This window comes from Protopterus annectens, chromosome 1.part1, assembly GCF_019279795.1.
Source record: "Protopterus annectens isolate FY-2018-M chromosome 1.part1, PAN1.0, whole genome shotgun sequence".
NCBI classification, from domain to species: domain Eukaryota; kingdom Metazoa; phylum Chordata; order Ceratodontiformes; family Protopteridae; genus Protopterus; species Protopterus annectens.
In genome coordinates this window covers 110419404-110436909 of record NC_056726.1, presented here as the reverse complement: position 1 = coordinate 110436909, position 17506 = coordinate 110419404, and the positions used below count along the sequence as shown (strand labels likewise).

General features: G+C 43.9%; 1 protein-coding gene across 1 annotated transcript in view; it reads left to right on the top strand.

Annotated features, from left to right (window-relative positions):
- Nucleotides 1–17506, top strand: part of LOC122814218 (pleckstrin homology domain interacting protein) — a 2625611-nt gene that overhangs the window by 1666803 nt on the left and 941302 nt on the right. The window contains 1 exon segment of the mRNA XM_044086823.1: nucleotides 10132–10256. Within this exon segment, the coding sequence (XP_043942758.1) occupies nucleotides 10132–10256 (125 nt within the window).

The window sequence follows — 17506 nt, the reverse complement described above, 5'->3', positions numbered from 1 at the left end:
TTACCTCAGCATGCAGGGTCTCAGAACTACAGGCACTTATGGCAGTGGAACCTTTCATTATTTTCCATCAGGACAGAGTCTCTTTACGAACTAACCCTACCTTCATGCCCAAGGTAGTATCCAGTGTGGCCTTGAATCAGTCCATTAATTTACCCACCTTTTATCCTAACCCACAGAATAAAGGAGAAAGGCTCCTTCACTCTTTGGACATTCACAGACAGCTACGTTACTATTTAGATAAGACAAAGATCTTCAGAAAAACTGACCAACTCTTTGTATCATATGCTGCAGGTTCACAGGGAAAGGCTATTTCAAAACAGACCATCTCCAAATTGATAGCACATTGTATCCGCTTTTGCTACTTGCACCATGGGAAGGCAGTGCCGGTTAACATTAGATCCCATTCTACCAGGGCTACTGCAACCTCAGCAGCCTTTCTCAGAGGGGTTCCAACCAAAGACATTCTGGAGGCAGCTACTTGGAGTTCAGTGCACACCTTTACCAAGCACTACCACCTTCCATTATACTCAAAAACCAGAGCTGGTTTTGCCACTGCAGTTCTGCAGGGCATCCTAGCATCACCTAACCCAGTTTAGTACCAGCCACCCTTACATAGCTTTGGGATTCTACCCAAGTGTGATGACTGCAGCAGTATAGCACGAAGAACATAGTACAGTTTTGTACCTACCATAAATGTAGATGTTCGAGTGGTTATACTGCTGCAGTCCAGGTTACCCTCCCTCCATCCCCTCTACATACCAGGGTGTTAGTTACAACTCCATGTACATCAATCAATTGGATGCATGTCTATATGGTGTATTTGCTAACAGCTAGTACTATTGTTTATCTGCTAAGGTATTGTTGCATAGCTATTGTATTGCCTTCCTAGTTGGGGGCACCTGATATCTGGGGCAAGAAAAACTGAAGAAAATGGCATCGGCTGTCTCTTTTATACCCCTGTCACACTGACGTCAGGGAAGAAGCGACGACAACCGACGCCGGACCAGAACTTTGGGATTCGGCCGACTGCGGGACCGCCTGACGACAGGATAGTGCAAGTGTGATGACTGCAGCAGTATAACCACGCGAACATCTACATTTATGGTAGGTACAAAACTGTTCTTTTTGAAGCTCTGCCCCTGTTGCTTCCAATTGTTGCCCTGCAGGTAAGGACTCCACTGTTGTCAAGCCCGGTTCCTGATTCTCTCCGAACGTCTCAGCCCATGCTCTTCTAAAGGGGCATCCTCGCTCCTGTTGTTGGAAACATCTGCTTCGCTGTTCGGTGGTTTGAAATGACCATGCGGTTTACCCTGCACCAATGGAGGCGAAGGGTATGCATAAAAGCCCTGATAAGCACATCTGTCCCTTTCCAACTTCTTGGATTTGCAGTTAGCAATGACTGCTGTGATACCATCCACTTGCTGAAACACATGGTCGTACTGTAATTTATTCTGCTCACAAATGTCTGCTTGTTGAATCCTACCATCTAAGACACGAATGTCCTCCTACAGCTTGCCCAAAGCCTTGTTGTTATGCTTGCACATAAGCTCAAGGCACTCACAACCATGGCGGTCGAAGAGGACCAGAAGTTCTTGATGATAAAGGGAGTGTGGAACAATCCCATTAGGGAACTTCCACATACAGAGACATTTGGGTTTTTGTTGCACCTTTTAAACAATCATGAAAATACAAGTTCTCCTGCTGTATTTTTCTAACTTCAAGCAGCTTATTTTTAAATTCAACCAAAAGTGAATCCATACTCGACAGCCCCCCCCCCTGCTGCTCACTTGTAGATAGTACATTCCCCTTAAACCACCGATCTAATGTGTCCGTTGATGTACCTGTTACCTTACTAAAACGAACACCATTATTGCGGTTATAGACTTGTCCGTGCACCGGGTTTGATGCTGGAAAATCGGGATCCTCCTCAGCCACCACCTTAACTCGTAAAATACGAGGAGTGTCCACAAAGTCATGCTCAGAATGCAGTTCCCCCTGAGTCACACGTTCATTACCTCCAGGGGTCTTAGGTAGCAGCTGTTGAACAAGAATAGTAAGGGTGTACACCGAATGCTTGAGCTTCTGGAAATCCTCCACCGACACTGTAGTATTCCCTTCAGCCATTGTAGCTCAAAATAAAACACTTGCACCAAAAAGGAAACACCAACTAGTAAGAACAAATATTGAGCCACACAGCTGTAAAGTACGGACACAAAAATTTTTTACTGCAACAGCACAGCAAAAACAAGTTGAAGTAAGTGCTTTCGTAAGGTACAATGACCAAACTTCATCAGACAAACTACCCTACAAGAACTCATCATTTATATTACAGCCCACACCCTTAATAATTAGATTGTCCCCTGTTCACCAATTAAATCAATTAAATGACTTCTGGTTCCCATGCTACCCCCATTGCTAGAAACTGCCAGGATTTAGCACATATGTGTCGATAATACACACAGTTTCACTCAGATCTTTTGCACCTTCTGGAAGTCATAAAACAATGTCAAACTTACAGCCTTCCAGAGTAGCAATTGGGCCACCCCAAAGACAATACAGAAAACTTCCTATATATTCTTTGTCTCTGGCTGCATTGAGAAATGTAAAATACAGTCTTTATGGCCTAAACCAGTTAATTTAATTTCAAACTATTTTCAAAGTTGGGTGGATTGAGATTAACCTCTTCTCTTTCAGTATCCTCTGTTAAAACATATACATTTAAACAGTTACAATAATGCATGTGTATATTTCTTTTTCTGTCCAGCAGGGCACACTGTCGGTACATTTTTTTAACACAAGCAGCTTTATAAATACATTTTTCAACACAAGTATCTGTACAAATCAGTTTGATATACAAATGACATATAATTCTTTACAAAATTCCAGCTAGCTGTTCTGGCATAAGTTACACATCCACTGCCCTACTTCTCCTGGCATAGCTGGCAATGCCTCACATCGTTACACCAGCGTCTTAAGCTTCTTGTGACGGACACTATGGATGGAACTTCCAGCTCCAAGGGGCAGCCATCAGTGAAGAAGGCTAAGAAGCCTAGGCTGGAATCTTCACCTGTTCAGCCTCTGATGGACATCTCTCCCAAGGCAAGTGAATGCCCGTAGGTTCGCTCGGCTTTATCATTAGATTCTTCTACTATGACCGGGTTGGAGGCCAGCAGGGATCCGACTTTACACCCATCTAAGGAGGCACTGCAGACATCTGTTTCGGACATTCAGGGGGGAACCATGGCTAATTACCTCCCATGGGCCTAGGGGTGTTCCTAAGATATTAGTCAGAGAAGTTCCTATTACCATCATTGTATGCTGTCCTCCACCAGAGCCTTCCAGATTTTATAAGGCAGTCATCCAATTGAAGAAAAAGGAAAAGACTAAATATATTACTCCTGTTCCTAAAAATCCACAGAGTGAATGGCAGTTCTTCACTCAGGGCTTGCTTAGTGCTTTGATGGCATTGAAACCTCTTCAGGGAGTTTCTGTTACAACGCCTTCTTGGACCTCTACTGCGATAAAAAGACCCAGGGAACAGGACAAGATTATTCTGAGGAGGGGCCAGATTCGGATGAGGAATCCCTTGCTTATTTTTCTGAGATTCCCTCTGCTTTGGATTATGATCAAAGGAAGAGGAATCTACCAGTTCTGATACAACCTTTGAAGAGATGTCTTTTGGGGACACGATCCCAAGGCTGATGGAGTTGTGCTCAGGTTTCTGAGGTACAAAAAAGGCACAGTGAGTTGCTGCAGATGGACTTTCCCAGGCCTTCAGCTGTTCCTCCTCTTCTGGCTGCCTTGTTGGATGCACTTTCTAATGCTTCTAAAGCTCCAGACTCTCAGCCCCCTGCTGCCAGGAAAACTGATAAATTCTATAGGGTGCCTGAGGGGCTGTCTCTCCTTCTGCTGACCCCTTGGTGGTGTCTGTAGCGCCTGACAAGCCCTCTCAGTTGCTTTCTTCTCCCAAGTTACTGCCCTCTGATAAAGATAGCAGGGCCATGGAAAGGCTAGGCAAGAAAGTTTATAACTCTGCTACCTTGGCCATTAGGGCTGTTAACTGTCAGACCCATGTGTGTCAGGTTGTTTCTGATCTTCCAGACTCTGAAGGTAAAACGTATGCCCTTTCTCTGTTAGGGACTTCCTCCCAGTGGCTCATCATTCCATCAAGAGTAGTTGTGATGCAGCAGATGCTTCTTTTAGGGCTGCTGCTTTTGAGTCAGTGATGAAGAGGTGGTGTTGGCTTCAGCTCCAAATTTTGCTTGATATTAAAACTAAGTTGATGGGTGCCCCTCTTGTTAGTAAACACTTGTTTGGTGAAGCTGCTGCTGCTCTGTTTAAGTCTCTTTAGGACAAGGGCAAGGTTTTACAGCAACTTAAAGCATGCATTTTTTTTCTCCTGTGCCTAAATTTCAAAGAAATTACCCCAGTAAGTCCGCTTTTGTTCATAGGCAATCTTGCCCTCCTCCTAAGGGTAAAAAGGCAAGCGGGCTCGTACTGAAAAGCTACTCAGAATTCTGTGCCTCAGAAGTCTCCTTTTACTGATAAACCAGTTGCTGTCTGACTCTTCTAGTCTTCCCGGCCATTTTCCTCTTTCTCTTCACCTCTCTCTCGATCTTCCTGCTTGGCTACAGATTACTCAGGATTCCTGGGTCTTGCCCATTATCTGCCAGAGGTATTTCACAGTCTGGAAGTCCCTTCCCCTTTTATGGGTATTCCTTAGTCCCCTGAGGAACAACTGTCTTTGTTTCCAGAGGTGCTATGAGACATTTTGATTCAGGGTACTATTCAAGAGGTGCCTGTATCTCAGAGGGGGAGAGGGAGTATTATTCCAGGATGGTTCTAGTGCCCAGGAAAGAGGGTATTTGGAAACCGATTCTAGATCTGTCTCATCTAAACACTTTTCTGAAGGTGTCCTCTGTTTGGATGTCTTTTCAGACTGTTCCCTCTTCTGCTTCCTCAGGCTTACATGATGTCTCTGAATCTCAAGGATGCATATCTCCATATTCCAATTCTTTCCCTTTTCAGGAAGTTTTTACATTTCTCTGTTGCTTCCTGGCATTTTCAGTTCTCTGTTTTGCCCTTTGGCCTTTCTACTGCCCCAAAGGTATTCACTAAATGCCTCACTCCTGTGATTGCTTTTTGCAGGATTCAGGGTGTCCAAGTGTTTCCTTACTTGGACGACGTCCTTTTTCAGGCATCCTGTCCAGAGATCCTGTTACAAAATCTTTATTTTGCCATTTAGCTACGGCAAAGCCTGGGGTTTACAATAAACTTGAAAAAAGTATTTTCTGACTTCTTCTTAAGACCACGTTTTTCTGTGATGGATGATACAGACACTGCCTGTGCTTGCATCCCTGCCTCCTCCCGAGACCTTAACTGTCATTTCCTTCTTTCAAACTCTTCTTCTGGCCTCTATAACAGCCAGCAAATTTCTGAGAGCCCTGGGATTCATGGCATCCGCCATCCCTATGCTCCCTCTGGCCAAACTCCATATGTGAAAGTTTTAGTGGTTTCTAAAGTCAGTTTGGCTTCATCATGCACATCCCCTAAACTTTGTAGTTCTTCTACTAACTTGTCTCAAGAAGGAACTTCAGTGGTGGATCCAACAGTTGTCTCTGAATTCAGGGCTCCCTTTTCATCCCCCTGTTCCCTCTCCGGAACTGTTCACAGACGCTTCAGACATGGGATGCGGAGGAGCTTTTGGCTCCCTAAAGGTGCAGGGAGTGTGGTCACCTCTTCAACAGAAAGACTGCATCAGTGTCCAAGAGATGAGAGCTCTTCTGCTGGTGCTTCAGGCTTTTCATTCTCTTATCTGCCCAGGTCCTCTCAAGGTATTTACCGACTATACCACAGTGATGTGGTATGTAAACAAATGGGGGGGGGGGAGCAAGATCTTACCTTCTTTGCCAGTTGGCATTCCTAGTGTGGGATCTTGCTCTCCAGCATTGAGTGACTCTTCAGTTTACATTCCCTCAGGTCAAAACTTTGTGGCAGACACTCTGAGCAGGTTTGTAACTCAATCCCATGAATGAATGCTTCACAGGGATGTGTTTCTGGATATTGTCCACCAGTGTTGTACTCCTCAAATAAATCTTTTTATCTATCCTCTGAATAGATAATATCCTCTATTTTGTCAGTCCCAGGTCCTGTGGTTTGAAAGGTGGATGACCTCTCTTTTTCTTGGAAGGGGATGTTTCTTTATACTTTCCCTCCCCCTTCCCCTCATTCCCAAGTCTTGTTCAGAATTCAACAGGATGCTTCCAAAATCTTGTTGGTGACTCCCTTTTGGCTGAGACAGCATTGCTTCCCTCTTCTGCATTTAACCAAGGGCAGTCATCACAAGTTACCTCACAAGGTGGACCTACTCGCATAAGACAAAGGATCTTTCATCCATCCCCACCTGTCCACTCTTCAACTGACACTGTAGGTGGTAGGATTTTGAATCCACAGACACCTTTTTTTCTGAGGACGTACTTAGGGTCCTGCAGGAAGCCAGGAAATCCATTACTAGGAAATCTTACTTATCCAAATGGAAGAGGCTTTCTGTTTGATGTCTTTCTTGTAACCTGGATCCACTTTCTGTGGATGTTCTTTTGGATCTCTCTTATCTGTGTGAATTGCTCAATCTGGGTTGGCTTATTCTTCTGTTAAGACCCACTTATCAGCTGTCTCTGCTTGTCTGCCTTTATCACCTCCTTTTGCTTCTAGATTTGAAGCTAAACAATTCCTTAAAGGCGTCCTTCATATTAGGCCTCCCAGGAAGCCTGTTCCTTTTCCCTTGGATCCTAATTTTGTTTTGGAAAACTTGACTCGGGCTCTTTTTGAGCCTACAGCTTCAGCTTCTTTGCAACATTGCTTTTGGAAGACTGTACTTTTGCTGGCCCTTACTTCTGCTAGACGGGTATCCGAGCTTCAAGCGCTTATGGCTTGCCCTCCTTTTTTGGTATTTCTTAAGGACAGGGGGTCCTTGTGTACTAATCCTTTTATGCCCAAGGTGGTGAATGAGTTGCCCCTTAATCAGTCTGTTCACTTGCGCACATTTTTCCCTTCTCCGCGGTCTGCCAGTTGTGAGAAGGTGTTGCACATGGTGGATCTGCATAAACAACTCAGATGTTATTTGGTTAAGACTAAGACCATTAGGAAATCTGATCAGCTCTTTGATTCCTTTCATCCTAGATCCTTAGGATAACTGTATACAAGCAAATAGTTCTTGGATCTCAAAAGCTATTTCTTTTTGTTATTCTTTCCATGGTGTGAGCCTTCCTTTTTTGTTAAGGCTCATTTTACTAGAGCTGTGGCTTCTTCTTGTGCTTTTTTTCAAGGGTTTGAATACAAATTCTGTTTTTGAGGAAGCTATGTGGACTTCTCTACATACATTTACCAAGCACTAGAGGTTGGATGGAATCTCCAGAGCTAGAGCTGGTTTTGCTAGGGCCATCCTTTGTGGCTTCCTAGAGGGCTCTGCTGGTCCTTCCTCATCCCAAGTTTCATCCTGAGCTTTGGCATACTCCCTAATGTAGTTAATACTGCAATAGTGAAATAGAAGGACATAGTACAGTTGTCTAAAATCTTACCATAATGGTAGATGTCTTTCTCTTCCCTGTTACAGTATTCACTCCCTCCTGCTTTCCCCTGGTCCTTGGTCTTTTGGATGTACTGGTAACCTCTTTTTTTCCATAGACTTGTGTTCCTACTGGGGCTCTCAGTTCTGAGGATGGTACGTCTGGATGTCACCTTTATGCCCTACGTTATGCAAGGAACATACGTGTGATGTACGGGCATACCTGGAAAGAACCTATGGCTTTGGTATACTGGCCAGACTTTGGGCCGCCCTTGGCAGGGGATTCCTAATGTAGTGAATACTGCAACAGTGAAAAGGACATCTACCATTATAGTAAGATTTTACACAACTGTACTTTTCCCATGTTACCCTGCATTTCCCTGGAGCTATAGTGGTGGTCCAAACTAGTCACACAGAATATGAGGGGGGGGGTTCCCTTAATTCAGGACCCTTGCAACCAGACTTTTAAAAATAGATGTTTAGGCCTGGCTTGGGGAGCATTCACTCTGAAATTTGGGGTCAAACCATTCATTGAAGGCAGTCACCCCACTGAGGTTTTGCACTTTGCCCTGTTGTGCAGCAACCTGTGATTTAATTGTAATCAGTTGCGTTTACCACCCCCTCCCCCCAAAAAAAAAAAAAAAAAAAAAAAAACAGCAGTATCCCTCTTACGATTATAGGAAATTACTTTGTATGTTGTCCATTGATGAACCTAGTGCATATTCCCAACTGGTCCAGAGCACTCTCTGGTTAAGTGACTTGCTCATACCCATGCAGTAGGTAGATGGAGGCCAAGAGACTCAAACCCTGGACTATGGGGAAGCAGCTTGTTAACCGATTATATCTTTAATCTTCTGCACTAACTGTCAAACTAAGCAGAAGCCACCCCAGAGTGGATTTAAATCCATAATCCCTGTCTTATAGTTGTTCGGTGCCTTGTCCATCAGGTGACAGTGTCCTACTTTCAGATACATAGTATTTTGTTTGGCTTTCACCTTCATTGATTATCAAAGGTTCTAAGAAAATCATGATGTTGATGGTTCAGATTATTCTTCTCACTTGCAGACCTTGGAGATTGATTCTGCATGTTACAGGTAAAAGATGCTTACTTGTATAATCCTATTCTCCCATAGTAGATTACTTAGGTTTCAAGTACAGCATCAGAATTTCATTTCACGTTCCTGACTTCGGGTTTGCTTCTGCTACATGTAAATTTACCAAGTGTCTTACTGTTCTTGCTACTCATTTTGATGTAAAATATTTTCTTAAGTAAGCACATCAGCTTACAGGATTTTTGAAGTCATGAGCGGGCAGGTGATCCGCTGTGGCAATCCCTAACCGGGAAAAGCCGAAAGAAGAAGACACTAGTGTAGCTGTCCTTTAATGAAAGTCTATCACGACAGGGACTTTATTGTATTCAAACCCCATTTTTTGTGCGTGTTCAGTGGCATGGAAATTCACATTTAATTAGTAACACAATTTGTCAGTGTTTCTTGGTGAGGTCACCAACGACAAAGACTTTTGCTACTCTTGATATCAAGTGAACTCAGTGATAACAGCATTCACTGCCTAGGCGTTTGGCAAGCAAAATAATAGCCTTGTTTAAGGGAGGTCTGCTGACCATTTCTGTGTTGCTTTTGCATTGTATTGTTGTATACCACTGCATCTGAGAGTATGCTTGTTCAGACCTTATTCTGCTAGAGAGATGGCTGAATCAGCCATTTGCAGGGGTGTCTGTTGGCTCTGTGATGCAGTCACTTAATCAGATAGCTTGAATAGTCAGTCCAGTGAAGATTTTAAAATGACACACTTCTGCAAGGGCTTCTGATTTGGTGTTTTACAAGAGCTGCTACTTTGGTGTTTTTCCTCATAAGTTTTACTGCTTCGAACTCATTCTAAATAGAGATGTTCATGTTGACTGAGATTACCTTGAAAAAAGTATCTTGTTGGGTAGAAATATTCCATTTTTAACTCAACAATCTACGATTTTCTATTTGATTTATTTTCTAGCACATATTTTACAGTTCGATTTTTATTAAGTGAACTATGTGCATAAAATATTTTAGGACATCAATATCACACTCTCCACACTGCAGAGTTTCTTCTTGGTTTGTTTAGGTCGAAACCTACTGTAATTCCTCATGTTGAAGAGCATACCATGATCATGCAGGTCCTCAGCCTTTTTACCTTCTCCGAGGATTTTATTGATGTTTTCGGCTCTCTCCCTACTTAACACTGGATATTAATAAGCAAGAATTGATTTGAAGAAAATGAAAATCTTTCCCTTGTGGAATTCTGTGACGGTGAATTAAATGACTGAGCACTTCAGCAGAGCTATAGTCCTTTGCCATAGTTGCATCTTTTTCTGGTGGAATGCTCTAAACTGAGAATGACCTGTTGGCTGAGATGCCCTTGAAAATCGGGAATTACATTAGGGTCTATTTAGCAATATAAATGTATTTTGGGTTGAAGTGTAAATGTGAAATTTTATGTACTTCTCTCTCCTTTCACTGGGTTTTACAAGAAATAAAAGAATTTTATGAACAGTGCATTTTCTTGTATTTTAGGAACAAGAGCTGATGAAAATTGTGGGCATTAAATATGAAGTGGGACTTCCTACGCTCTGTTGTCTCAAGCTTGCATTCCTTGATCCAGATACAGGGAAACTAACAGGTGGATCATTCACGATGAAGTAAGAGCATGAGTAAAGTGTCTGTAGAATCTATAGGTGACTGTTTTCATTTCTTTGGTAGCTCCTGTTATAAGCCCAACTTCATTGCTTCTCTTTGCAGGTTGCCATTGTAAAGGAGCACATTTAAAGTATTTTGACATGAAACTTTTAGAACCACCAGATCTTAAACTGCGTGTGCCCCTGTTTTGACTGGTCACAGAGAACCCACACTGCTGAAATAGGGTAATTACTATAAGAGTGTACCAGTGAATCCATTCTTTGTTCAGGTTCTTATTACTTGCTTTAAACTAGAGATCACCTCCCTATTATGTCACGGTCATCTTTGTATGAACTAGAGTGTTTTTTATCTCTTTTGCTTAGCTCATCTGATAATCTGTTTCCATTGTTTGGCAGTCAAGGAAGTAAACCTTCAACAGTCTTTTATGAAAGTATCAGTATCTCCAAATTGACAGCTAAGATGTATTGAAAGAGTACAAAGATATGCATTTCACTAATTATAAAAACAAGGTCTGTGTTTAATGATCGAATGGCATGTTCCCCAAATAACCATTCATCACACACACAAAATTGAATGTGCCTTTCAGTGAAAGGCCGTATGATCTTAAATAATTACATCAAACGATCATAGTTGGCCAACATAAAGAAAACTGCTCGAAGTACGTACTTATCGGTAACGTAAGGATAAGGAAATTTGCCCTTTCCCCACTGTAGTGCGATCTTGGAGTAGTTTTTTTATAATTGGGGGTGTGTGGGGACACAGCCCTTCACATAAGGAGGGTCCGGTGTTCACCGAATCCTCCTTATGTGTGGTGCTGCGCACCCACACCCCTGCTAATTATGTATACCAACTACTGTGATTGAAATTCTAGTATTTATTGTAAATGGATACTTAATATTTTCATGTTCTTTTATTATTTATTATTGAATATATTTAAACTTTTCAATGTGAAGTTGTTCTATCTCGCCGTTCATTCTTTACTGATGGGTTCGGAGCAGATCCCGCGGCTCTGAGTCGGCACCTACTGCAAAGCTCGAGGATTTCAAGTAGCTCGAGGCCAAGTCCCTATCCATGATGCATCCTGCGTTACCTCAGATCTAGTTTGCCGCTGCAACTGATCAGAGGTTCTTGCTAGCTCGGGCCAGTAAAAACTTTAATATTATATTTACTAAAATTATTGCTAGTTTATTGTTATAATACTTAGATATTTAGATTAGATAAGTTCTTAAAGCTTTATTGGTAGTGTTCCCTTCCCTGTGTGCTTTATTATATAATTGACCTTGTTTCTTCATAGGCCTATTTAAAGTTCTATTTAAATTTCTGACTAAAAAAGTTGTTATTCTGTGACCCTTTTGGTCACATTTGTTATTAGCATTATATTGTTTGTTTTCTTTGTGCTTTTTCAGTGACCTTTTGTCACTTTTTTCCTACGAGAGTATTTCATAATTATTAGACTTATGTGCGTGCATATATTAAGCTTGTGTTTTATTTAGAAGACTTGTTAGTTGTTATAGTTAGCCTAAGTTTAAAAGGCTTGTATGTGTGTTTCTGTGGTTACAGTTAGCCTGTTTTTTATTAGAAGGCTTATCAGTAGCTATAGTTAGCCTTAGTTTAAAAAGGCTTGTGTGTGTCTGTGATTATAGTTAGCCTGTTTTTTGTTAGAAGGATAATCTATATTTGCTGTTGTTGGATGTGTCCATTTCTGTCATGGCTGATGACAAGGACAGACACCCTAAGTCAGGGTTTAAAAAATGCTTTAAATGTGGGCAAAAGATGTCAGTTACTGACTGCCATGTGAATTGTGTGTACTGCTTGGGTGTCTTGCACTTGCAGGAAACATGTTCCATTTGCCATTCTTTTTCCTCTAGAGTCCTCCAAGAGAGAAAAAGAAAGCTAATTGACAGGAGTTTGTTGAAACCTTCTTTCCAGGAGGCTTTGAGTGACCAGGATGGATCTAGTAAGTCCTTAAAGTCCAAGAATACTGGAGATTAAAAAAAAATCGAGAGTCTGTGACATTGGCTCCACAGGTCTCGGAGCAGACTGTCTTTACTTTTCGGAGCCAGTTCCCGGTTTTGGAACAGTCATCCAAAATGCCTAAATCACCGCTACTCTAGTTGGTACCATCAGTCCGTTCATCCCGGTCTTCTGTTAGCCTAGCGTATTTGGATGTGGATCGAGTGGTGCAGAAGCTTCTACAGGCACCAGCCTTTGCAAAATTATCGGCTCCGACCCAGGTGGCTTCAGAGCCGAAGACCCATATAACAGATAAATCTCTTCCTCCTCCAAGCCATAACGGTCCTTCAGAGCTGGAGGAATCAGACTTGCTGATTGTGGAGCCTTTGGAGCAGACGGCCTGCTCCAGTGTCTTCGGCTCCTTTCACTCTGGCGACCTCTGTGCCGATCGAGGACTCTAGGAGCCGACACACTCTGATGGGGTCCGGGGAGGACAGTCTAAATGACTTGTCGGTTCCAACTTTGCCTCTCGGGACTTCGGCTCAGATGAGCTCGGCTCCTACCTCAGCCTCAGAGCCCACTGTCCTGGTGCTAAGGGTATCGACGGTTTCCTTCGATCCGTCAGTCCCTTCGCATCGGAACAGAGGGGCCTTCAAAGCCATGAGGAGAGTTATGTCTCCCAAGACATCCTCAACTTCGGGTCCGGCTTCTTCATCCCCTAAAGAGCCTGCGTTTGCTTCTGCCTCACAGATCCTTGCTAAGAGCAGAGACCCAGAGCCTCAGGAAGCCCCATTGGGCAGCCCATGCTCTTCCGAGACCTCCCCAGAAGCTCCCACTGATGAGGTTCCCAGGAAGTGTGTGTAAGAGGAAACATTTGGACTCCCCTCAGGAGTCATTAACATCTGACACTGACTTGGATGAATCTGAGGATATCTCATTTGCTGAGATACTGAGAATCCTTGGGCAGAGGAGTGACTAGCAGTCCACCAACTGTACTGAGGATGAGTCAGTCCTCCTTAAGGATTTCGGGTCTCAGCCCTCCACCGCTTGGGTGTCACTGCCCTTCGATGAGCTTATGCAGCTGGTCTCACGTAGGGCGTGGGAGTCTCTGGATACTATGGAGCCTGTCCCTAAAAGGCCTAATAAGTTCATATCTGCCCCTCTAGATAAATCCTTCTTGACCAAAGGTGTGCCACTTGATGCCATGGTGGTGGCGGCGGCAACCACCAAAAAGGAAATGTCTGAAACTTCCTCGTCTGTCCATCCGCCTAACAGAGACTCCAGGATCATGGATAGATATGGGAAGCACATGTTTAGTTCAGCGACTTTCACACTTCGTTCGCTTAACTATTTAACCCATTTTACAAGACTACAAAGAGATCTCCTTAAAGAGCTGGGAGATGCTCTTCAGGGTACAGTAGCTGCGGTAGCTACAAACAAAGTTGCCGCCCAGCTTGCTACCCTCAATTCCATAGTGAACTCTTCCATGCGCCTCATTTCTTATGCAGCTGATGGAACGAGTAGGGCAGCGGGTACAGGAGGTGCTCTTAGGAGACACTCCTGGATGCGCTTGTGTTCCTTCGTGGAGCCCTTCAAGTCATCCTTCGTGAATACCCCCTTTGATGGCTCGCCCCTTTTCAGGCCCAAAGTCAAGGAAACTTTAACCAGGTATGAGCAGGACAGATAGACTCTCTGCCGTCTGGGTCCGTTTTTCCACCCCTACCAGACCCTACCCCAAGGGTCAAAAGGGGAGGGAAAATGTTCTGAAAAGTCCAAAGAGCCTTTCAGGACATACATGGTGAACCCCCCCCTCCAGTGGCAGAGGAGGGGGCAATAATGGAAGATGCCATCCTCACGGCAGAGTGGGTCCACAACACCAGGGCGACAGAGATCACTTCTTTAGGAAGCCCTACCAGTGCTCCTGAAAGGAGTCCCGACTGTCCTGCTCTGGCGGTAGTTGGGGGTCGCTTATCTTTGTACCCAGACGCCTGGCTCAAAATAACAAACAACAACTGGGTACAAAGTATCCTTTCCAGAGGATACTTCATCCCATTTGCCACAATCCTTCCACTGACAAGGTAGAGGTCCAGATGTTACTAAGAAAGAGTCATCCAACCAGTCCCAGCAGACCACACAGGGTCCGGAACTTACTCAAGATTCTTTTTAGTTTCAAAAAAGACAGGGGACTGGAGACCTATATTGGATCTCAGCAGACTAAACAAATCTGTAAAGAAAGAGAAGTTCTGAATGATCACGGTTCAGTCAATACTTCCTGTCTTAGGGAAAGACAATTGGATGTGCTCAATAGATCTCCAGGATGCATACTACCACATAAAAATGGCCAGGCCATCCACGGATCATCTGCGCTTCTGGCTAGGAGCCAATCATTACCAGTTTTGAGCCCTCCCCTTTGGTCTCACTACAGCCCCCATAGTGTTCACCAAATGCATGGCAGTGGTCACGGCTCACTTGAGACGTTTAGGATTCCAGGTGTTTCCGTACCTAGACGATAGGTTCCTTACCGCCACCACCAGGCATAAACTCATTCAGGCCAGGGAGTCCACTCTGTCACTCTGCAATCAGCTGGACATTACAATAATCTTAGGAAAATCTGCTTCGTCGCCATCGCAGCATATCGTTTTTATTGGAGCAGATCTGGACACCACCACCACCACCACGCTAAGACTTCCAGCAGAAGGAGTCTTACTTCTCCGCCAGCATGTCCGCATTATAATATCCAAAAACAAAGCATCAGAAGTTCTGAAATTGTTAGGTGTGATGGCAGCAGCAATTCTAGCCATACTACTGGGTTGTATACACATGTGGATACTACAATGGCTGTTGTTCACTCAGTGGTCTTACCAAGAGCTCCCCATGTCTCACATGATAATGATCACAAATTCCTGCAAAAAGGATCTTCAGTAGTGGTTGACCTCACTTCATGTTAAGATAGGACACCCATTTGTGCTACCCCCTCCAGCGGCCACAGTGACCACGGACGCTTCCCTGATCGGGTGGTGGGGGGCATTTTCAGGGAAAGACAGCCCCAAGGCACATGAACCGATCAAGAGACACATCTGCATATCAATGTCCTAGAGATGAGAGCAGTACTTTCGGCGTTGCAGTACTTCCAGGACTCTCTTCCTCTAGGTACGATTGCAATTCAGACGGACAACATGTCAGTGGTCTGGTATTTGAACAAACAAGGAGGAACCAGATCATACCCCCTTTGTCGCAAGGCCCTCGGAATATGGCAGTGGGCTATTTCCACCCAGCGCTTTCTGTCAGCAATGCACATCCCGGGGAAATCTAATGTGATAGCAGACAAGTTGAGCAGAGCAGTTTTGTTGCCCCTCGAGTGGTCCCTCAAGACGGAAATAGCAGACAGGATATTCCACAGGTGGTGCCAGCCATGCTGCAACCTTTTTGCCAGTCACATGAACACCAAATGCAGAAGCTACTTCGCCCTGATTTCCCCCTCCGGGAGAAGCTCCAAGAGACGCACTCGTTCACGATTGGCCCCCAGGTCTCCTGTATGCATTCCCACCAATCCCGTTGATACCCAAGGTATTACAGAAAGCCAAAAGTCCTGGAAAGGACCATCATTCTAATAGCTCCCTGTTGGCCTCATCAGAATTTGTCCCCCTTCCTTTGACTTCATCTTTTGGAGGACCCCTGGATTCTGGACCTAGTTCCAGACCTTCTGACGTACTCGGGGGAACTTCATCCCGCTCTGCAGTCCCTGAAGTTGACAGCTTGGCTGCTCCAATTCCCATCATAGCCAGGTTCAATAACCTTTCCAGCGAGACAAAGCAAATTCTCCTATCCTCTCACAAATCCTCTACGAGGAAGCTGTACCTCAGCAAATGGAAAACATTTTCAAGATGGGCCTCTAAAAACAATATTGATCCTTACCCAAGCCTCTATGGCCTCTATTCTAGAATTCTTAACTATGATATTTAATAAAGGAGCTGCAGCAGCAACAGTCCGTGTTCAGCTTGCTTCCATTTCTAACTTTCATCTGGGATTTGAAGGATTGAATATTATGTCACACAAATTATCCAAAGCCGTTCTCAAAGGGACCTTTCATATCAGACCACCTGTGAAATCTCCCTATTTTCCATGGAATCTAAATTTTATGCTTTCCCGCATACTACTTCTGCCATTTAAACCATCTTCCTCATGTGACCTCAGATTTTTGTCATGGAAAACCATCTTGTTATTGGCTATTACTTCTGCCAGCAGAGTATCAGAGCTTCAGGCCTTATCCATCAAGCCTTCTTGTGTGATTTTCCATGCTGACAGAATCTCACTCCAAACAAACCCCTCTTTCTTGCCCAAAGTTTGCACTGAAACTAATCTCAACCAAATTATTGATTTGCCAGTTTTCTTCCCCAACCATTCCAAAAATTTAGAGCACATGCTGCACAAAATTGATGTTCACAGACAGCTCAGATTTTATTTGGATAGAACAAAAGATTTCAGGAAATCAGACCAGCTTTTTGTTTCGTTCTCAGATTCCAGGAAGGGTACGCCAGTGGCTAAAACAACTCTGTCTAAATGGTTGTCTGATTGTATCACCTTTGCTTATTCAGCTGCCAATATGCCCTTGCAGCATAAAATTAAAGCTCACTCAACCAGAGCTTTTTCTGCCAGACTTCCTATTGGTAACATTTGTGCAGCAGCCACTTGGTCTCAAAACCTCATGCCTTTATCACTCATTACAAAGTTGATAGGGCCTCTAGGGACAGGGCCTCCTTTGGATCCACGGTCCTGGGAAATATACTCCCGTGAGCCACCCGAGATTGATGGTGCTTGGGACACTACCCATTAGTAAAGAATGAACGGCGGAGATAGAACAACTTCACATAAAGAAGTTATGTACTTACCATAACATTCCATGCGAGTTGTTCATCTCGCCTTCGTTCTTACGTCCCTCCCTCCTACCCCCTCCTGGGCTTTCAGAAGACCGAGATGCTAGATCCTTCCTGGTCACTCAACCCCTTCGATACTCTCTCTCTTGTGGAGTTATAGAATGACATATGATATTATTTTATGCAGCAAACAAGATCTGAGGTAACTCAGGGTGCATCATGGGGTAGGGACTTGGCCTCCAGCTAAGTGAAATCCTCGAGCTTTGCAGTAGGTGCCGACTCGGAGCTGAGGGATCGGCTCCGAACCCATCAGTAAAGAATGAAGGTGAGATGAACAACTCACATGGAACGTTATGGTAGGTACATAGCTTCTTTTTGTGGCTGATCCTTTAGAGAATATTTTTACCTTTGAGAGTACTTGTATT